The 22,853-nt window shown below is 40.3% G+C and overlaps 1 protein-coding gene across 5 annotated transcripts in view; it reads left to right on the forward strand.

The window, feature by feature from the left end:
- Nucleotides 1-22,853, forward strand: part of LOC310888633 (WD repeat-containing protein 7) — a 114,382-nt gene that overhangs the window by 3,359 nt on the left and 88,170 nt on the right. For 4 of the 5 annotated variants that reach the window (XM_083815529.1, XM_083815533.1, XM_083815531.1 and 1 more), the window contains exons 2-17: nucleotides 1,898-2,069; nucleotides 3,265-3,371; nucleotides 5,544-5,622; nucleotides 6,111-6,285; nucleotides 8,130-8,206; nucleotides 9,827-9,946; nucleotides 10,142-10,287; nucleotides 10,767-10,869; nucleotides 11,923-12,064; nucleotides 12,573-12,821; nucleotides 12,965-13,185; nucleotides 14,654-14,849; nucleotides 15,520-15,734; nucleotides 17,279-18,048; nucleotides 18,594-18,682; nucleotides 21,958-22,047. In XM_083815529.1, coding sequence (XP_083671655.1) covers nucleotides 1,911-2,069; nucleotides 3,265-3,371; nucleotides 5,544-5,622; nucleotides 6,111-6,285; nucleotides 8,130-8,206; nucleotides 9,827-9,946; nucleotides 10,142-10,287; nucleotides 10,767-10,869; nucleotides 11,923-12,064; nucleotides 12,573-12,821; nucleotides 12,965-13,185; nucleotides 14,654-14,849; nucleotides 15,520-15,734; nucleotides 17,279-18,048; nucleotides 18,594-18,682; nucleotides 21,958-22,047 — 2,938 coding nt within the window. In that variant the 5' untranslated portion in view covers nucleotides 1,898-1,910. The remainder of the gene's footprint in view (nucleotides 1-1,897; nucleotides 2,070-3,264; nucleotides 3,372-5,543; nucleotides 5,623-6,110; nucleotides 6,286-8,129; nucleotides 8,207-9,826; nucleotides 9,947-10,141; nucleotides 10,288-10,766; nucleotides 10,870-11,922; nucleotides 12,065-12,572; nucleotides 12,822-12,964; nucleotides 13,186-14,653; nucleotides 14,850-15,519; nucleotides 15,735-17,278; nucleotides 18,049-18,593; nucleotides 18,683-21,957; nucleotides 22,048-22,853) is intronic. The other variant, XM_083815532.1, reaches the window with a different exon arrangement.

Consider the following 22,853-nt stretch of genomic DNA (forward strand, 5'->3'; position numbering starts at 1 on the left):
TGTGGTCGCTTAGAAGGATAAAAGTACAGGCCAAGGCTGGACAGGCAGAAATGCCAACCAGTTTTGAGAATACTGGGGTTGGTTTCCAAGCGTGAATTGTGACAGAAAGTAATAACCCAGATTAAGTAATAATTTGTCTTCTCCTACACCCCTGCGTCTCTGTATTTATTGCCTCTTTGACGGAGGTAGTTTGAAAGTGAAGCCAGGTAACTTAGAGATGTTTTTATGTGCACGCACGATAACACGAGATCGTTCTGGTTTTGCGTGTCTGGAGGGAGGAACCAGGGGTTCTGGCACGTGCGCAGGTGGCAGGGAACAGCCTGAAGATCCCGATGGAGACACGGGTGGCAAGCACGGAGACCTTCACTCAGTGCGATGTCTCCGATTCCCCTTCCAGTTCAGATTCCCGGTTCTCACTTCTGCAGAAATTGTAGGCAGTACAAATAACTAAAACACGGGGTTTTCATTCGTACTGCCTCACTGCATGCTTGTTGAGCGTTTGTCAATAAGCACAGAGCTTATTCGCTGCTGTAGTTTGTCGTCACTGATGTAAAAAAAATATATATATCGATTGTTACAGCCGTAAGTGAGGTTGGGTTTTTGCAGGGGGTGTATTTGGTGTTGGGTGATGACAGAGAACTGTTGTTCTGCGTGGTCCGAGTTCTGCAGCCGTTGAAATGAGCCTGTGGTGCTTCCTGAAAATGAAGTTTTTAATGAAGGCTTTGCGATACCATAATAAAAAACTAGAAGGAAAGAGGTAGCTTCGCTTTTTGCTCTTTCTCCCCGAGGGGTTGGTCGTAAATGCTCTAAGAATTATTTTTCCTCTCTTACCTAAAAGTTTGGAAATGTGGGTATTTGTAAGCCTTTAAAAAGCGTCTTGCTGGTAATGTTTGCAGTGCTTTCTCTCATGTTCGTCTGCATGGAAAGTATAAAGTATATTAAGTTCCTTCTATATTATTACTTACACTTTTGACCGTTGCGTTATGTTACGCAGCTATGCACCTTTTGGTAAGGTCACTGTATCCTTTGCATCTTTTAAAATTATTTTACAGTTCCATATTGTCATCACCCAGGCTGGGAACAATTGATTCAGCATTGCATAACAATTAACACTGTGGTTACGGGCGTCTTTTGCAAATACTAATTGCCAGGTAGCTTCTAGTGTGCTGTAAGAGAGTAGGGGCTCGATCGGTGGTCTGTATCTATATGTGTTTATTAAGTAATGGCTCTTAAGTAGTTTTTAATAACTGTAGTCCGATTGGATGCAATGTGCGTGATGCATTTTCCGTGGACATTACCAGGTTCAATTCCTCTGGCTGCAGGGATTGGTTGCACTCGAAATGCAGGCAGCATTTGTCAAAATTACTATAAAACTATGTTCTTGAAGAAATTTCCATGTAATGTGTATATAGGTGAGATACAGCGTTAATTTGTGTCAGACTCCGCGTTTTCGGAATAGGTCTTGTGCATGCCTTACACCTGGGTCATACCAATGATAAGTGAATGTAACTTTAACCCCACCAGTTTCATTCGTGAAGTTCATGCCAGGCTCTTCTGACAGAAGAGTAGTTTTGGGAAGTGCACAGCGATCCATGGGAAGCCCCAGAGCCTATTTTTGACAACGGGTCCTTGGGCTTGCAAAAGAAGAACTCTACCAGTCGGGCCTATCTTATCAAAAGTATCTTTTGCAAGTATCTTCTTTTGTAAGAAATCAAACTAGCGAGGTGTAACACTAACCCATTTCCCTGTATTTTTCAGGTGACCATTTCATTATGTTACTCAATCCCTATATGAAGGTGAACATGTTCCCCAGTGAGGGGAGAGAGAATTGGGTGCCAGGTGAAGAAATGGCATACCCGCCGATAAGTGATATTTATTGTTTTGCTTAAATTGGCAGGTGTGAGAGCAAAATGGCAGGAAACAGCCTGGTGCTGCCCATTGTTCTCTGGGGTCGGAAGGCTCCCACCCACTGCATATCAACGCTGCTGCTAATGGATGACGTGTCCATGATCGTCACGGGCTGTCATGACGGACAGATATGTCTCTGGGACCTCTCTCTAGATTTAGAGGTAAGCCTCTGCGTGATTTTTAACTTTCTATGTGCTTTAAGTGTGTATCTTTGTTGCCAAAACAATTTTAGTCTTCGGTATTACAGTATAGTATCTATTCTGCCCTTCAGCTCTTGCTATACTCGATTCATTTATCCTTTCTTCCTCCCTTCATAAGATGACACCTGGATGTGACGTCATGCCCCCAGTAGTGAACATTTCAGGTCAGAAAGAGGCATTTTTGCTCTCATACTCCGTTGCTGCTCCTGCAGTAATTTTTAAAAATAATTATCTCCTCTTTTCTGGAGCTACTCTAAACTTCCTGTTACTTTCAAGTGTAGCTGCTTTAAATTGGGTTGTAAAAACTGATTTCAGAGATCAGAGACCTGTATTCAGAGAGAGCTCTTCAAGGTTATTTTGAATAAAATAACTGCTTTCCATGAAAACGGAATGAGGAAAAAAGGCTCGGAGCAGAGATATAGATTGATGATTGATTGATAGTTATACATATAACTATGGTATCATATGTCAGTGGCTGTTCTGGTGTTGGAATCTGCAAGTGTCTCTTTTGAATAGAATTTTGTAATTTGCCTCAGTACAAGGAGTATTGAACTCCTAGAATACATTAGAAAAATAATCATTTCTTGTAAAATACAGCATAATTCAGAAAAAAGTTGCATTGAATTCCTAACAACCTCAACATCTGAGTTACCTCCCAAAATTATGTCTAATATATTTTAAAAAAAATAGGAGAAGGCAACAATCTCTTTCTAGGATGGACAAAGGACATTTTTTTCATCTTTCATCTATGAATGGATTGTATATGAACTCATTTATAAATGTAGAGGGTTGTGAAGTTGCTTGACTGGGGGGAGAAACTGTTTTAGCAGTACAACACAGTTTGTTCTTTTGAGTCAGGCCAAAGTCCATCCGTGATTTAAAATTGTTGCTGGCATGAGTTTTATGCAAAGTGCATTTTTTCACAAATTGCCATTACAGTGTTAGGTAGAAACTGTTTTTTTCACAAAATGTAGCAGCATTCTGTGCAAACTCGAGATGATGTCCGCAGCTGTGCTAATAAAATGTGCACATATGTTAACACATTTGTATGATGTAAAAGAGAAAACTGGAATATGTGTATTCAAGGTAAGTTGTAGTGCCTTTGTTATTTCACGGTAACTCTGTGTAACTTCGCATTTTATGTCCCTGATTCTAGATTAATCCCAGAGCCCTGCTGTTTGGTCACACAGCCTCAATTACGTGTTTATCAAAGGCCTCTGCTTCCAGTGAAAAGCAGTACATAGTGAGCGCCTCGGAGAGCGGGTGAGTTTTTTTATTAACGTGCGAGGCTGTTAAATAACGGAAGCTGAGGGTAGAGGAGAGATCAGGTTGCTTCCACCTGCTTCTTTGCATTCCAACCTCTTTATCAACCAGTTCTGCCGCAGCAGGATGCTGTTGCTCGTACCGTCTGCGTTGGTTTCCACGCCTGCTCCAGAGCTTTTCCCCAGGCGGCTGAGCAGCAGGAGCTGCGGGGGAGCCGGGGTCGATCCCTGTGTGCACAGCCCCGCTGCCACCCGGGCAGGGACGGGGAAGAGAGCCCCAGCCTAGAGGTGGCTGTGGAGAGGCCGAGCTGAAGCAGCTCCCTGCTTGTTCCCAGAGCTCCTCAAGGCCAAGCAGCTCCTTATCAAAGCTGGCCGTGAGCCTGGGCGGCCAAACCCCCGCAAGCGGGGAGGGTGCAGGCGCTGTATCCTTGTATATCTGCAGAAGTGTTCTGGCTGACCGTGCGCCAGCCCCGTCCTAGGCGCCAGCAAGCAGTTTCTAGGAAGCAGGCCATGGTCTTGTTCCTCTTACAGAGCGACTCTGGAAGGCCAGAGCTTTTTTTCTTTCCATAATTTGAGCCTAGGTTAGGTTCAGGGAGCTGAAGTAATTACTCTTGTCAGCAGGAGTCTAGAACAGCTTTTGAATTTCTAAGAAGTGTGTGAGCAATTCAGTTACAAATGAGTAGCCTGCCTCTGTGGGCTTGCATTGAGTAGGATGGGGTCATCTTTTGCTTGTCTTAGTGCAAGGTATCTCGTTATTACTGATTTTAGCATCTTCTTGAGCCTTACCAGCACAGGATAATACTACACACATGCTACTCCTTCTTAAACTAGTATAAATTCGAACATTTAGATTTGGTGTGCATGTGTATTTTTTTTTTTTTTTAGAAGTATGCCCTTGTGCTTTGCTTTTTCAAACTTTGCTTTGAAAAGCTAAATTTTCTATTTCGGCTGTCTTTAGTTAGGCAAAATATTAGACCTGAAAGTATTTCTAGAGATGATCCTTACAGAGCATGTGTCTGTTACTGAGAGTTGCTCTTTCATTCGTGTATGGAACTTGGTGTTTGACTGGCAGACCTGCTGGTATGCAAAACGAGCTATAAAAGGCAACAGAAGTTTTGGAGTCTGTTCTTGTGTTTGCTTTGTTTTTGAAGGCTGGTTACCAGAAGGTGGACCTCCAGGCTAAGGTTGATTTGATCAACTGTGGCTGAGCAAGAAATTTCTTAGCCTCTGCCTATATAAATGCAGTTGGAGAGATATAGGTCAGTTATGTATCCAAACAAACCCAGTAAGTTTATTTGACAAAGTCAGGGAACGCTGTATTTAAACAACCGTTTAACCTAGACTTTGTGAATGGAGCGTGTCAAAACTTACAATTTTTGCCTTGCAGTGATTTCAGTACTAAGTAGTCTTTTTGTTTCGGATTTAAAACGAAAAAGAAGTTTTCAGTGTGAAATTATATATCTGATGCAAAGGGAAAAAAGATGAGGCAGCAGCTGACAGATTCCGTTTTGATTAAATTTTAAAATAAAACTTTGAAAGTCAAAATGTTGGGGGAAAATACTGTAAATAGGGGGAAATGTTTCCTTATCCCTCTGAAATCTGCATTAATTCACAGAGGTAACTAATATTTTCTTATAAGGCAAGTCAGAAGAATATCTACTGATGCTATTTATAATTGGTTGTTCCGTGATTTCATGAAGAGCCAGGTGATGCTGCCAGCTCCTGCCAGCCTGGAACCTCTGAAAAACCGTCAGTGTTCACTGCCACGTGATGAAGTTCTGTTTTTCTGTGATACGCTTTTCTTGCTCACTAATGTGGAAAAGGCCAGCTAATCTTCAGACGCCTTAGGGGAAGCAGTAGATGTATATAAAGATTTGAAATAGTGGTGAGAGAAATGAGAAATTCTCAGTTAAATGTTTGCATTTACTTAATATGTTGATTGCTTGTGATGTATTTTTTCATTTTGCTCATTTCCCTTTTTCTTTATAGGGCAGAACAGGCTGTGTAGATTCAAATAGAATCAACTCAAGTAGATTTTGAGTTTCCTTTACCTAAATACAACTCACATAGTCAATAATAAATGTTTCAGATTCTCCCAGCGTAAATAATTTTTTTAATCCTTGGAAGACCGAAATATTTTGGATGTGGCTGTAATCTGTCTTTTGTGTTTTAGGGAGATGTGTCTGTGGGACGTGAATGATGGGAGATGCATAGAGTTTACGAAGCTAGCCTGCACACACACTGGCATACAGGTTGGTACTCTGGGTACACTTCAGAGCTCCTACTCTGTATGGTGCAGCGTGGATAACTATAGATCAGTTATTAAAATGAGGCATGGAAAGTTGTGCAGTATCATCAAATGCCTTAGAGCTGGACATAGGTGCTTTAATTCAGCTTTTGGGGGAAAAAGGTAATTAGAGGTCCTGGAAAGAACGGAGGAATAGGATAAAACTGAGAAGTGCTGCTGGGGGAGGTGGGAGAGGGAGGCTGACCTCGGCAGGCAGGGCTGTTACAGGCTCCTGTCCGCCACCGGGGCTGGGTGAGCTGTCCAAAGGTTGCCTCGGGAAGATAACAGCGGACGGGGGCCTCAGCAAAAAGCTCCGCACATCAGAGCCCAGTAGCATTTTTTTTAATATATAGCCAGTAGAATATATTTATGGAGTGACAGTCTTGATTAAAAATGAAGCAGTCAGTGTCTTGCATGGAGTATAACTTTTGTGTGGTGTTAATATCCGTTTAGTTCTATCAGTTCACAGTCGGGACTCAGCGTGAAGGGAGACTGTTATGCCATGGACACTATCCAGAAATTCTTGTTGTGGATGCCACCAGCCTTGAAGTTCTTTATTCTTTGTTATCAAAGATATCTCCCGACTGGATCAGCTCCATGACTATCATTAAATCCAATAGAACACAAGGTAATTGTTTCTGTTGCTTTTATTATGGCTTTGCCCCGCTGTAAGGTAATACTATTTTCAACTTCTCAAAAAAGCAATGCATACATAGTTATGTCTAGTCCCGGAAAATGTGCGGGGAGAAGACTCTTTGTGGTTTTGGTATCGTCTCTGTTGCTGTTGCATCCAATGAGAGTTTTAGCTCTGGCCAAATTTTAGTGCTTTCTCACGAGCAAAACCTAAAATGAGCACCCGGGTAGTGAAATCAGCTACAACAGGTTCCGGGCTCACCTGGTAAGTAATTCAGTTCTGTTATCTTCAGTGTGTGCATGTGCTGAAATCTGAAGGGCGAGGAGCATTCCTACAGGAAGAGTCATTTTTCTTTTGGAATAAAAGCACATTCCACTAGAGTGATAACTTGTTTTGTCTTTGAGAATTGAAAAGAGGTTTTGGAGAACGCTGTGATAGCAAGAGCCTGGAAACTGGCACGAGGCTAAAGGAAGAGGTGCAAGCACTCTAGATGCTAAGGCTGTCATTTGCATTACTAATGTGATGTGTGGCATACATCGAGATCATTTGGCACGCTAGGAATTGTGATTTTGACAAGATATATACATACCGCGAATATTCCTTGTGATTAGTAGCTTTATAAAAAGTGCTGTCATAACATTTTCAAAGCTATTATTGCAGGAGATGTGTTTAAGGAAAGTGCTGATTAAAGTACACGATAAAAAAACTGAAGACTGCAGAGAGGAACTTCTAAAAGTAATGCCAGGCAGTTTAGTGAAGAGGTATGTGGGTAGACAGAATATATAGTAGCACATGGGTTAACATGGTCTGAAGCAATACCTGTCCACACATCTGCTTCGCTGCTAGTTTGTGTTCAGTTGCCAAGCTTTAAATTTTTGGCAGCTGTGGAGATGTGCCTCATTCAGCTTTTTCCGTTGTTGAAGCTGTTAATTTCTAAGAGTTTGAGGAACACTAAGAAAGAAGATTCTGAAGGAAAGAGACTTATCTTCAATTAAGGCTGACAGCAGTTGTAAACTGTTCCCAAAGGGCTGCTGTGGCAATGCTGAATTGCTGTCTCCATAACATCTGAGTTGCTGGAAAAATGGAAAGTGAACTCTGGTTTTAAGTTCCCTGCTACTGCATTTAATTTTACTCTTTGTTTTGTAATCATTTTAATCGTGTTTGTGTTTTGTAATCAAAGCCCGGGGATTTTTGTCCTTCAGCAGAATTGCCTGGGGAAAACAGGAATTTCTAGGAAGTGACTAGCAGTAGGTGTGGGTTTGGTGGGGGGGGTTGGTTTGTGCTGGGGGGGTTGGTGTGCGTGGTTAATGAATGGAATGGATTACTTTTTCAGAGACACTGTTGGGGAACCCCCAGGCAAGGTGCTTGGGCAGCGTACAGCTAGCATACGTTCCCCATTAAGCTTCAGCAGCCTCTCAGGCCGCTGTGGGCAAAGAGCTGGGCATAAGCAAGAGGTCTTTCCTCCTACAAGAGAAACATCTTCCTTTTGGAGACAGTGACGAGACAACGCCTCGTGTCAGACAGCAGTGCCAGAAACAACTGGGGCTACCCTTCACCCTCTGCCCCCCTCTATTTAATTTGAGCCCTAGGCGTTAAGAGACCGTGTCCCCACCCATAATGGGAATGAAACTTAAACACAAAACCACTGAATATGTGTATGTGCACTTCTGGCATACCAGTTTGCAAATAAACGTTTGATTTTGAAGCAAACACTTTAAGATTGTTTTGGTAAATTTCAATGTTGAGGAGCTCTCTCTTATTTTTGTACTCAGATATGCACAAGCATGTACCAAAATGAAGACATTCTTGTATTTATCTGCCTTTTTTTCCCCCCCCAGAGGATACTGTTGTAGCAGTTTCAGTGACTGGCATCCTGAAAGTATGGATAATAACCTCTGAAGTTAGTCGCATGCAGGTAAGCTTCTGAATTAGTGACATTTCCCAAAAATCTTAAAGGACATACCACCCTCAACTGTTAACTCCCAGATTTTTTTTCCTCAAGTCCTGCTCTGATGAAGAGAGAACATCTGTTAATCCTTTTTCCTGTTCTTCCTGCTACCTGGAATATCATGGGCTTTATCTTTTTTTTTTTTAAATACCAACAGAAATCCTAATGAAGATGTTCTTTGTTTGACTCTAACAGAACTTATTTCAAAATTAATACAGTAATTAATTCCTACAAATCTGTTTTTTTATGCATGCCATTTAATGGTTTGTGTTAATGATATGCAAATATTTTGGTCTATTCAGTTTTAGTTTTTCTTCTTTAAAAGTCCTGTTCTTTCCTGAAATTATCTTTTACCTCTCACAGGCTTTTGAGATCCAAAGTAAATTTAGTAACAAAAGATTGTTTCAATAACCTTTAGCTTTCCAAACCAATGTGAACACTGCGCTGTATGTGTAACTTTGATACAGACAAATTTTATGTTAAAGGTCTTGCAGTGGCCTTCCTTAAGGTCTTCCTTATTAGTCAGAACGTGATATTAATAAATACTTGTTTACTCTGCATAGTACAGTGAAGAGTATGAAAGTAAGAAACGCATACCTAAACAGGAGCGTAGTCTGTTTGGGATAGTGGGAACCGCGCAAGAATGAAATGTGAGCTGAATGTGCTTAGTTTCAGCTGGCTGTCTAGAAGAAAGGTAATCCACCGAGAGTGACGGTGCTAAATAGGCACCGCTAATCTGTCCAGCTGGGGAATTTGTTAGACTTAAGTGACAAAAGAGGATGCCACGTGCTCTTGCAGATCTTCTTATGAGGAATAATAGAATAAGAAATGTGACAAGGGTTTGGTTTTTCCTTAGAAGTTGGCCATCTGGCATCTTATGAAACCACGTAGTCCCTCTTCCATCACGTTTTCTGTCATGTTCTAAGGTCAGTTTGAGCAAGGAAAAAAAAATCAGCTGGGTGTTTTCTTGTTATCTGATTTCCATACATATGTTTGCCTGTGTAGAGACTGCCAGTTTCAGGTGCTGGTTGTGTTTTCATCTGGACAGGCTATCGGAAACTGCCCTCAACATAACCAGAAGAAAGTTACGCTTTAGTGCGGACCGAGGTTGGTCAAGGCACAGCACCGATGGGGTGGACCCGTCTGATGCTTTAACTCAGCAAAGGGTGTAGGGCCGGAGGGGTGAGGTCTGTGCTGCCCGGCGGTGCTAGATGGGATCTCAGGAGAACGCGGTCAGCGGTGACTGAACCCTCACCTCTAACCCAGTCCGTGGCTGGGAGCCTGGGGACGTGAGCTCGCTGACGTGCGGAAGGAAACAGCCCTGTGTGCTCAGCAGTTCAGCACTCTGCCTGCTGACTGCCGGTCGGTACTCGCGCCCGATGGGCTGTACACGTGTGCTCTCCAGATAACGCTTACAGCCTCCTGTTGGTGCCATTTTTGTCTGTCTCTACAAGCCAATTTCTTATCGCTTCTTTAGTTCTGTTCTTCTGCATATATGTTACTCTCGTACCTGTGGCAGTCTGCGGGCTTTTTAAATCAGATGTAGATAATTTAATGTAATTGCTTTGCTTGTTTATTTTTATTTAGGATACCACACCAATATTTGAAGAGGAGTCAAAACCTATTTATTGTCAGAACTGTCAAAGCATTTCTTTCTGCGCATTTACCCAGCGGTCGTTGTTGGTAGTGTGCTCCAAGTACTGGAGGGTAAGGAAAGCTAGCTGAACAAACGCTAGCTTATTCTCACACTAGCACCTCGTGTAATTAAATTGCCAGTAAGACATTCAGATCAAGATGTTCTAAATCCTGTTAATATGCGTATGTGGAAACTGCAATTAGCTGCTGCCTGGGCATTTTAATCTGTAAGTGTTTGATGACTGATAGACTTCTGTTTCTTTTCAGGTTTTTGATGCTGGAGATTATTCCCTTTTATGCTCACTCCCTAGTGAAAATGAACAGACCTGGACCGGTGGCGACTTTGTGTCAGCTGACAAAGTGATTGTTTGGACAGAAGATGGACAAAGTTTCATATATAAATTACCACCCAGGTACTCAACAATGAAATGCTCTGATTCCTTTTTTTTTTTTTTTCAGATTAAAGCATGAGACATTTTGAATGGTTTGAATGGTTTTCTTTTTACATCTTTTAATTTGTGATATACAAACATTTCTTTGTTCTGGGTGGAGATGCAGTTTTATCATATAGATCCTCCAATATTCTCACATAAGTCAGACAAGAAATCCTTTCTGACCTTCATGTGCCATCACAGCATAAAGAAGCAAGCAGATCTACCTGGTGGTCTGTTGGAGGAATACTTGAGTTTGGTGTGGTTTGGTCCTGAGTAAGAAGCCAAATGTTTTGAACTCTGAACTCTTTTGAACTCTGAAACTCTGAAAATGCAATGTTTAAGGACTTGGATACTGTTTTTGCTTAAGAATCTAGCATATTATTTAGTTAGCTATTGACAGAGTGATCACTTTAGTCATACAATAAATTTTATTCCTTTTTTTTCGTTTTTAAACCCAGCTGTCTACCAGCTAGTGATTCATTTCGCAGAGATGTGGGGAAAGCAGTAGAAAATCTAAATCCTCCTTTACTGTACAGCGTATTGGACAGAGCAGATAAACAGGTAAAAACACGTTTCTTTGGGGTTTTCATTTATGGTCAGTATTTCTTCTTTAGAGAGTTTAAATATGCATACTTCATGACATTTTCTTCTCATTCTAAGTAGACCTTCAGAATTTCCTCTTTTGCTAGAGAAAGTAGACGATTGGAAGAAAACCAGATGTAATTTCCCTGCTATTTTGTTTCTTTGTTTTGGTTCTTGTTGGTTTTCAAATAAATGCAGAAATTAGTCTATGGTCAAGTGAATCTTCAGTTCTTGTATGCTAACAGTTTATCATTCATCAGTGCTGGAGCAGAAGTCAGGTTGTGATGTGCATAATGATTAGGCAGTCACTTAGCAAGGGCTTTGAGAGTCACAACTTTGAGTTTTCAAGCTTAGATTCTTGCAAAGTAAAGAAAAGCCAATTCTGGCTAAAATCCTCATTTAACTATACATGTTTTTATGTTATATTGTGAACTGTATCTGCTATAAACTAACAGATTTTGGGACTGTTGTGTGATGTACCTAGGCATGTGTAGTACTAGGTTTAAATAATTGTCTCGCTTACAGATACTGTTAATGTAAGACTATTGTATGGATCCTTTTTTTAATCACAACCATTTAATCTGTTGCCAAATTTGGGCATTTAAACATGTATAGATTTGATCTGCTGTGTTATTTGTTAACATTATAACTTCCTTTTCTCGTATGGCCACGTTCCTTACTGAGTAGTGTATCTCCAGCTTACCATTACAGTTGAAATGTTAACAATTTTAGAATATACATATATAGAGAGAGTTATATAAACATAAATATATAAAAAACATATATATTTATTATATATACATATTTTTTCCCCTAAAACTGTGACTTGTTTCATAACTAACCACAGTGTCTTCTAGTTCATATTGATGTATTTATTCTTCCTTCTATAACAAAGATAAAGCATAGAGTAGCTGTTTTTTGTTCTACTTTCAAAATGTACAGTGAGTTATGTGGGAAAAGTAAATATTCAGATTTGTGCATGGTTTGCGTATGTCTGAAGTTCTAATTTATTTTATTTTATTTTTTTAACAGTTACTTATATGTCCCCCAGTTACTCGATTCTTCTGCAGACGTAGGGAGTTTTCCTATAAGCTGCTAATCCAAGGAGACTCTTCAGGAAGACTGTGTATTTGGAGTGTGCCTGAAAATCTTGAACAACAAGATAGTGCAGCAGGTATTACGTAATTATGTCTTCTTGGTAGGTCTTTGTATGGACATCTCTATTTTGTTACGTATTTTGTTGCTGGATAAAGCACTGCTGCTTTTCCTATAAATCCAGGAAGCTTTTTTTGTTGTACTTTTTTTTTTCATTGCTTCTTTTAAGAGTTGCAGTTACTTAACTTTTTAATATGTGATCAAAATCTTACATTTACTCTGAACACTTTTCAGGTATTAAGTTTTAATGGCCTTTTTTTCCAAACACCAGCTGTGGTCATTGTTGTCTGCCTACATAACTTCCTCTTGTAGTTTAAATCATATACTTTTCCAGTTCTCTCACATGTATTGTTTCTATCTGTTGCTGCAGCTTCCCTCAGGTCAGTGAATTGATCTCCGATATCTTTTATGTGGTGTTGTAGCATGGTGTATTTTAACTTTGAAATCTTTCAGGAAAAGCATTCCTATTTTGGTTCTTGAATAGTTTTCTTTTTTTTTTTTTTTCTTTGTCCCCTTTTTTTAAACAGGACTGCAAACAACAACTTCAATATCCCTCCAGGAAGCTTTTGATAAACTCACTCCTCGCCCAGCTGGGATTATAGACCAACTAAGCTTAATACCAAACTTCAATGAACCACTTAAAGTTACGGCCAGTGTGTATATCCCAGCACACGGGCGTTTGGTCTGTGGTCGGGAGGATGGAAGCATTGTTATTGTGCCAGCGACACAAACTGCTATAGTTCAGCTTTTGCAAGGAGAGCATATGCTTCGGAGAGGTATGCTAATAAGCTTTCGAAAAGCACAGCTGGATCGCAGTGTGTGCAATCTAATTTATTAATTGTTCTATCAAAAATTAATTATTTTTTTCCCTTTTTCATCCTTCCCCACCCCGTACCCCCGACCTTACCCAATTCCTCAGGTTGGCCACCTCACCGGACTCTCAGAGGCCATCGAAACAAAATTACATGCTTACTGTATCCTCACCAGGTTTCTTCTCGTTATGATCAAAGGTATTTGATCTCAGGTGGTGTGGATTTCTCAGTCATCATGTGGGATATATTTTCTGGAGAGATGAAACATATCTTCTGTGTACATGGTGGAGAAATTACACAGCTTCTAGTTCCACCAGAAAACTGTAGTGTAAGTTTTAACTAATATGTCCTGATAACTTGTCTTACGCTTCCCATGAATGCTACAGCCCCTGAAATCCTTCCTGAGAGTGTGAATGCAGTATGAAATACCAAAGCTCTAGCACTGAGCTAAAGTATAACCCTTGCAAATATTTAAAACCATTTAATTGTTCCGTTAATTTTGGTTTTGTTCGCATCATGATTTAGCTATGGAAATAATTAAAAACAGTGGGAAAATGTATGTTAAAACCCAGCTAGTTAAGGAAATGCTTGACATTAGATGATATCCAGCATTAACTGCAGGAGAGGATTTCTATCACGTGGAAGCAACTTCTTTCCCCTGAAAACCTTTGAAACTGAGGCAAGTGTTCCCCACCAGTTAGCTCATAAGCTCTTAGGCTTTGAATGAAATTTTATTTTTGATAACTTGGATGAACAGAGAGAATTTAATGCACAAAATGACACAGGTTTACTTGAGAAACATGGGTTCTCCTTTTTGCTCAACAGTTTCTTTGCCTTTTGTTTCCCTTTTTTTCCTTCCCTTCTTGTTCCCTTTTTCTTTAATGTTCTGCTTTTTTTCATCCTCATTTTCATACTTCTAATTCTTGAGCCTGTTTCCTGTACCTCTGCACTGCTTAGCTCCGCTAAGGCACTAACCTTCCTTGGATGTCACCGTTGAAAACATCTGTGACTTAGTATGTTAATCTAAACCATGTGTAGATGTGAAAATTTTAATTTAAACTTAAGTATTAGCATATAATCCAAGTCTAAGGAGAGCTGGAAGAAAACGCAAAGCTATTAAAACTATTTGAAGGGTAGTTCTTTGAGTGACTTCACCTGTAGCGGTGTTTCTATTAGTGTATGTGCATGGACATGCCTATTCCGTATTATAAATCAAAATGCTTCTAGTCTCTTTTTTCTTTTACTAAGAAATATTCATCAGTATTAGCTAAAATATTTTGGCCTATAGCATAAAAAATTAAATAAAAGTGACAGGCTTGAGAGTAAGTAGTCTGTATTTTATTTGCCGATGAAGTATTATTTTTATGACTCTTTTGAACCCTACAGAGTTACTTCCCCTTCAGATTTTAAACATTTGAAGAACATGTTGGTAGAAAATAATTTCCTTTTTCTGGAAAGACTGAAAAATTTCTGAACATGACCACGAAGTGACATTATTGGTTCAGTGCATAAAATTTTTCCAAGGTAGCGATATCATGTGGTTATGATAAGGAGGCAGGACATTTTTGTGCCTGTTTGCTCTTTATGACACGCAGGTATTTGGATTCAAGAGAATTTCTGCAAATGAAAATCTGTTTCCAGTGGTAACAGCAAGTTTTGCCATAGATTTATGTGCCTGCGTTTGCTTATAAAATAGGTTGTTGATCGTTATACTTTGTCCAGTGAAGAAGAGATTCTTAAAAGTAAACTGCCTACCTTATGATTAATCTTTATTTATTTATTCATTCATTTTTAAGGCAAGAGTCCAGCACTGTATTTGCTCTGTTGCCAGTGATCACTCGGTAGGTCTTCTGAGTCTGCGGGAGAAAAAATGCATCATGCTGGCATCCCGTCACCTTTTCCCTATTCAAGTAATAAAATGGAGGCCTTCTGATGACTACCTGGTAGTGGGGTGTTCAGATGGGTCTGTGTACGTCTGGCAAATGGATACCGGTAAGGTTAAGTTCAGACATTGTTTTATCAATTTTTTTTAATAATACTTGGTAATCTGTGCAAGGTGCATCTGAGACGTGTTAATTTTTTTATGCATTTTTGTTTAGAAATCTAGCTCTCCCCATGTTAGCCAAATTTGTAGATCAAATATTAAAACATGTATTTAGAATAACTCATTTATTTTTGGAGAAGTGCAGCTTCCTCTGGCTTTTTCTCCCTACATATATTTCCTATTTATCTTTACAGAGAACACTTGTTAGCTGCACGTGTAGTGTCCTCTTAATTCAGTAGTGTTCATGCTTCCTCTTAGTTTTCTTGAAAGCTTGGCATAGAAATGCAGCACCTTGAATCTCGAATAGTTCCTTCATCCGCAAAGTGCAGGATAGTCATCAGTTCTGTTGTCTGTCTGGTTTGTGTTTCCCTTCCTTTTGTTTTTAAAGGGGCTAATGCTCCGTATAGAAGACGATAAGAATGAGCCCTGACACTTCAGTCTCATGGAAATTCAGGACAAATCCATTCCTTTGGAATATTTCTAAAAATAGCTGTTAACAGAAAGCTTTACCCATTGCATCCTGTGGTGTAAATTATTTTTGCACATCGTTGTACTTACAATGTTTTGCACATTCTGAATTGTTCCTGCTTAAACTAATGTTTTCCAAAACGTTTGAAGGTGCGCTGGACAGGTGTGTGATGGGAATAACAGCGGTAGAAATCCTGAACGCCTGTGATGAGGCAGTTCCAGCGGCTGTGGACTCCCTCAGTCATCCCGCTGTCAACCTGAAGCAGGCCATGACTCGGCGTAGCCTGGCTGCTCTGAAAAACGTGGCACATCAAAAACTGCAGACTCTTGCCACTAACCTGCTAGCTTCTGAAGCGTCTGACAAAGTGAGTTCTGGTCTAGCTTGGCTGTTTCTAATGCAGTATCCAAGCAATTTATTTTTCATACGTAAGTAATTCAATAAAATACAGCAAGTCTTCATCGTTGTAGCTGAAAGGATCTTATCCAAACCACTCTGAAATTTTAATAGAAAAGACGTAAGCTAACTTTACCTGGCCTTGGGTAAGCCCTGGAAGGACAAGCAGCACAAAATGAAACGGGGAAAATTTCAGTCTGAACGTAAGAAGACTTCTCTTCACTGCAAGGGCAGCAGAGCCCTGGAGCAGGCTGCACGGGGCGAGGCTCTGGGGCGTCCGTCCTTGGAGATGCTCAAAGCTGGACTGGGCACGGTCCTGTTTTTGCAGAGGGTTGGAGTGCGCTCCAGCCTCAGCTGTTCCACGGTTCTGTGAAGTAGCTGGTCACCTCTTATAGCTGTAACGCTTCATTTCAATTTCCTATAGAGATGTGGCTTGCAAAAGAAATTAAGATATTTTTCTTCAAACCTGTTACTGCCATTTTGAGATAGAAAACATCATTTTGTTTTATTTAATATTGATCAATATATTTGCAATGTCAGTATGTGCTTAACACATTAATACCATGAAGTCTGTTAAGAATAAACAATTCATATGTTCGGGTGTGTATGTTGGTACTTGTCTGAATGAGGTTTTTTTGTATTGCATATGAGAGGACAGTTTAGGTATTGAGAGGGGAAAAAGAACATCCTGACAATAAAGAAATAGCTTCCTGTTTTCTGAACACTGCAATATCTAGGTTTTTATTATCTCAATTTGATTTATGCTAGGGATTAAAATTTGTAGATATGAGACTAGTGTTAAGTTTCATTTGTGACCGTATTAAATCCTTTAGCGGGGTAGTTTTTGCCCAGTCAATAAGGGAAAACAATTATGCATGCAGAAGCAAACCCAAGATGGAGGAGTAATCACATTATGAAAAATGTATGCTGAAAGAACTGCTGGGATTGCTCTTGCCAATCTCTGGGTCCTAAGAAAACGAGCTTGTGTTTGTTTCTTCGCTTGTTTCTTTCGCTTTTCTCTAGATGAATGCAGGTGTCTGATGTTCTGGCAGTCTGGCTTCTGACCAGCAGAGAGCAGCAGAGGTCTGCTTCGAGCTCTATTTATTTTCCTTTTTTTTTTTTTTTTTTTTTTTTTTTTAACCTTCCTGCGTCCTATTCTGTTTGGAAAAGAGCGGTCCCTTGCACAGGGCATTCTTTGGAACGGTGTCACCTTGTTTTTCCAAGTACCTGAGTGCCCAGGCTCGGGCACCGGTGTTCATACCGAATCCTGAGTGTCGGTGTTACAGTATTAACGTATATTAGGTTTGTAATACTAGATCACAACTCTGAAATTCCCGATGTTATGAGAATGTCAGTGAAGCATCTTAGAATGATTTTCCTGTTTTATACCCTGCGAGTTTTCAAACTTTGTTCACGCAGGGCTTCCTCAATTTGTGAATTAAATCCAAGAGAAGTATACAGACAGTTATCCAGTTAAAATCTTGAAATAGCTTTTATTTTCTGTTATTTTTGCAGGGGAATTTACCTAAATATTCGCATAACTCCCTGATGGTTCAAGCTATAAAGACAAACTTAACAGATCCAGACATACACGTGCTCTTCTTCGATGTAGAGGCCCTGATTATTCAGCTGCTGACCGAAGAGGCCTCGAGACCCAACAGTGCACTCATTTCTCCGGAGAATTTGCAGAAGGCATCCGGCGGTTCTGACAAAGGAGGCTCCTTTTTGACTGGCAAACGAGCAGCCGTCCTCTTCCAGCAGGTCAAGGAGACAATCAAAGAGAATATCAAAGAGCATCTTCTCGATGATGAGGATGAGGATGAAGAATCAATAAGGCAGAGAAGAGAAGATGGTGACCCAGAATATCGCTCTAGCAAATCTAAACCATTAACTTTATTAGAGTATAATCTAACCATGGATACAGCAAAGCTTTTTATGTCTTGTCTTCATGCCTGGGGCTTGAATTCTGTTCTAGATGAGCTTTGCCTTGATCGCCTGGGGATGCTTAAGCCGCACTGTTCGGTGTCCTTTGGCCTCCTGTCTAGAGGTGGCCACATGTCTCTGATGCTTCCCGGTTACAATCAGTCTGTGGGTAAACCATCCTATGAGGGCATGGAGCTGGGAAGGAAAATGTCCATTACAGAAGGACTCGGAAAGGGGACGTACGGAGTATCGCGTGCTGTCACCACTCAGCACCTCCTGTCTGTCATCTCGCTGGCAAACACGCTGATGAGCATGACTAATGCAACTTTTATTGGAGACCACATGAAGAAAGGCCCAACCAGGTACAGAAAATACTCCCTTTAACTCACGACAACTTTCTTTCAGAGTCTCTACTTTGATGAAGTGCTTTATTTTGCTTAATTTTACTGTGGAGTTTGATGTGTTAAATGGCTGTGAAAGCCTCTGGTACCCAGGTGACCAGAGTGCATTTCTTCTTATCATGACTAAAGCATTTTTTGCGCCAAAGTAACTTTATTGCTTTCAACTGAGTTAGATAACTTACAGTGTTAATATGATGTGGAGTTAGAGTAAGATTTGTGCCAGGAGGGATGAGAGGCCAGTTTTGTCCTTTTTCATGAGTTTTAGTTTTAAATAGACTGAAGAGCAGGTCAAATTCTAAACAGATCAAAACATACAGACAAACTTTTCATCACCAAAGAGTAAGCTGGGAACTGTAAATGGGATGCATCATTCTTTACAGGATTGCCTTTCAAAGTTTGTTTAGTCACACTGTCTTAGAAAATAATCCTCCCCTCCCTCTTTTTTCTGTGTTTTTTTTTTTTCCCTTGTCTTCCTTCCTCTGCCCCTTCATGCACGTCGTGTTTAGGCCGCCTCGGCCTGGCACTCCTGAGATGACAAAAGTGAAGGCACCTCCTTCGATGTCAAGTCATGCAGCTCAAGGACAAATTAAGCAAGGTAAAAATGACTTTCTTTGGAACAATTTGATATGTAGTTTCAGTTCTTGACACTGAAGTTATCACCTTACTATCGTGATTAAAAATATTGCTAGCTTCTACATGGGAGGAAGAAGGTTGATGTATGATGTTGAAGGACCCGTTAGGAGTCTGCATTTTCTCTGTCACAAGTACAGTGGCTAGGTTTGAGCCATAGAACAACATGCGATACGAGAAGAGGGCTCACACCAGATGAGACTTGAATTTTGTACTGGAGCAGAGCCGTGAGCAGAGCCTCCTCCAGGTGGTGGGAGCACCGCGGAAGCTGTCCTGTGGGGAATGGAGGGATGGAGGAGGAGGAGGCAGCTCCTCCCTGCTTGCTCTCTAAATTAAAGAGCTGCTGTTTCATGCAGCAAACAATTTGATGCCAAAAGTGAAGTTAAACGTGTGTAACATCGCGCTGTGGCCATCTTTGTCTGGAGTGCCCAGCTCAGGAGCAGGTGCCCCGTTTGAAAGAGCTGTGCAGCAGCTGGGGAAGCCGGCGCTCCCCGCACCACCTCCCGCGGGCCGGGCAGGGGGCACGAAGCCTGCACCAGCGGGGGGGGTTGGTGGTTGGGGGGCACTTCCGAGCGTGAGCTTGGCCGTGTGTCTTGCTGCCTGATGAAACAAAGAGGGAACATGCACCTCGCTGGTCTTATCACTGCTCTTCGGGGGTGTTCTGGGTGTAAGGCCAGCTGTATGCATATACTCCAGGGCAGAGGAGCAGTGTTTTTTCTCTTTTTTTCCCAAAACGTGTTTGATTTTTCACTAATTTATAAAGGGAATATCTTTCAGGACTCATTTGAAATTTTATTCCCTAATTACATTTAAAAAAACACTTAACTGTTATTGTTAGCTATTAAAACTTTGTCGTTTCAAGTTACATGAATATGAAGAAACTTACACTTTGTAAAACGGTTGCATTTTGCAGAATACAAATGCTTTGTCATTGTGATATTTTATGGATATTTATCTTCTATATTTCAAATATCCTTCATGTACATCCTAACTTTTATCTTTAAACTGTGGAAATACTCTTGTATTAGAAAGCTGGTAAGCACAACAGGTAACTTCATACATCAAATGTCTGACTTCCATCATTCACATCCAAAAATGAGGGAAATTTATATCTGAGGAAGAAACTTACTCATCAGCAACACGTGTGTATTCTTTTGCTCTTTTTTTTTTTTGTGATCTGTGTTTGGAAAGGGGAAGTCAGTTTCAAGAGCGATGAACATACAGCTTTTCTTTTCATGATCAAAGGTGCTACATAAATAGAGAAGTAGCAGTCAATAACAAAAAGTACAAATAAATAAAAAATCAGGAAGAGCTGCTGTTTCAACATGTGCATTTTTTTTCCCAGCTGCTTGCTTTTCTTTGAGAGATATGTATTTGAGAGGTCAGTATTTACCGGAGATGGTGTCTGTATGGCAAATTCAATGCCAGAAAAAATGTATTTCTTACAGAGGATCTGTGTTTCTGTTTTTAAGGGTACAGTTACATTGGGGTTATCCTTTCCCAAATGAAAATTATGTAATTTTTCTTAGGAATAGCTTTGCTGTTCATGGTGATAGACATACTTCAGTTATCCAATATCCTTTTAACAATTGATAAAAAATAAATTCTGTGCATCGTAAAAAGTATAGAAAAATACTTTTGTTCCTAAACTGTTTTTTTTGTTTGTTTTTCCTATGTTTGGTGGCATGTCTTGCATGCTCCTGGGGAGAGATGAGTTTGTTTGAATGGCACCCTTAGGTCAAAAGTTTACCTTTACCTCCCACTGTGTGCTACTTACAGCATCTCACCACTCATAAATTACTAGTGCTTATTCTTAAAAAATCAATTAGTATAGATACAATTAACGCATGTTATGACATGCTTGATCTCCATCTATTTGACCTGTATTTGTCCTGAGATCAGCACCGCTCTGCGCTACTCAGCCACGGGGCCAGCTGCTTCCATTCCAGTGATTGTTATAATTACTGACACTTGCAGGGAGAGAACAACAGCAACAAAAGGGGTCAGAAAGGAAAACTTCAAAGGCTTGAGTTTTGTTTTAAGAAAGAAAAAAAAAAAAACAACAAAAAAAAACAGCGGTGTGTTTTTTCCATAAATTGACTAGCTTCTTTTATGCAGCTACAAAAGTCCTTTTTGTCGCGCGGTGATTGAGGCTGGTGGCGGTGTCACCGTACACGTGCCATCATGCTGCGTTTGTGTGGAAGGTATGGCAAAAGTAGCGTGGATGCAGATGTCCTGCAGCGACAAAAGAAGCTCACTGCATGAAAAGCAAACAGCCTATTCAGGAGACAATGCTTAATACGTTCAGGAGCCTGAACCCATTGTTGTTCTGCAACGGAATAAAAGCGGGGGATTAATTTGCAGATGCTTGTGCATGACATATGGTAATTTCTCTATAGGAAGGAAGTGTCAGATAGTGACCTGTAAATCCCCGCATTGACCTCTGGTTGTAGCATGTGTATGCCATAAGGTCCGCGCATCTTTTCATGTGATAATATTAAGTAATGAGCATTAGTGGAAGTATAATGTTTAGAACTGCTTTTAAATTACATTTGCACCGAGAAATTACGCAGTTCACAAAATAAATACGTCACGGCTCTTGCTTTGAGTACATGCTTGGCCTGTGCTCTTTTGTGTTTGCTTTCCTGTAGTCTTACGCAGCGTGGTTTATATGCTGCTGCTTTGTATGCGTAGTCCTTTCTTTTGTTTAGGTTTAAACTTATTTGAATGGACATGTTTCACAGAATCACAGAATCTAAAACTAGCCATCGGTAATACATCTTATGATGTTTTAGATTAACAGGTGGGACAACCCAGGTGTAAAAGGGGTTATTTCTAATGTATTTTTTTTTAAATGAGTAGTACAAATTCCAGATCTACCTAGAGATGGGGAAAAATGAGCAAAAGTGAAACTCCTATTTTTAAACTCCCAGTCAACCGTTATGCCAAACCAAATCCCACCTTTCTAAAGACACACTTGTAATTTTTTATTTACAGGTACTTTCTTTTCAAAACACGCAAGTTTATGTTAGTGTATCTGTGTTCCTCTGCAGTTGCATGTCTCCCTCTCACTGACATTGCACTCCTTGTACAGCCTAGAAAATTTTTTTAAGTTGAATATGATCACCGTTTCCTCCAGTTTTGTTTGTCATTCTTCAGTGATACTAATCTGTTTTTCAGAAGCTGCTATCCTCACTTTCCTATTTTTTTCTCTTTATTTCTTCTTCTTTCCTCTGCAAGTTGCTCCTGCTGTTTCTTCTAGCACTGAAGCTGGTCACTCTGGCTCTGACACTGCTCCTACTTTACATACCTGTTTCTTAGTAAATGAAGGTATTCTTTCCTCATTTTTTCTATTTGTCTTTTACTTTCAACTAATGTCCTTTATCATTGTTACGACATGACTTTAGTTTGGTCTATGTAGATACTTTTCTTTGCAAGATACAGAGGCAATGGGTTTATTTCTGTGTTCTTTGCCATTAGTGCTGGCAGAGGGTGAGTAGATCTGGTTTGTCTGTCGTGGGCTTGCTTTATGTTCAGCTCTCAACTGCTGTATCAGAGGTTGTATTTCAGATCTTGTTTGGTTTTGCTGTTGCCTTTGGAGGAAAAAGTCTAAGACCCTTTTAAAGTAGGGAAAACATAAGTGTCTTTTCCCACTTGTGAGCTATGAATGAAAGAAGCTGTGCTGCATGTGGTTTGTATTCCATTTGTGTGACATTTCCCCTGTCTCCGTTGTGGACATAGCTGCTGCTCCTTGGTACGAAGGTTCAGCCCCGCCTGGAGCCCTGAGGGTCCCTTCTGGTATGAGCATGTGGCACTCGTCCGCTTTGGGGACGAGCAAGCAACAGCACTTTGTAGTTCACCTTGCAAACCAAAAGGCTGAGAAATTTCATGGTCCTTTTAAAAAGGAAAGAGAAGCAAAATCATTTCAAGTCACTTAAATTTTGGTTTTGGTGCTTATGAAAACAGAAATGATTTAGTTAAACTACTTGGGGTTTGCGTTTTTTGGTTTGTTTCTTCTAATAAATGTTTGTCTACATCATGAAGAATGTCTTCCTGACCCAAGGATTGGCACAAAAACCAAACAAACAACAAATCAGAAAACAAAAACCAAACAAAACCCAGCCCCTTGTATCACT

This window comes from Anser anser (assembly GCF_964211835.1).
Source record: "Anser anser genome assembly, chromosome: W".
NCBI classification, from domain to species: Eukaryota; Metazoa; Chordata; class Aves; order Anseriformes; family Anatidae; genus Anser; species Anser anser.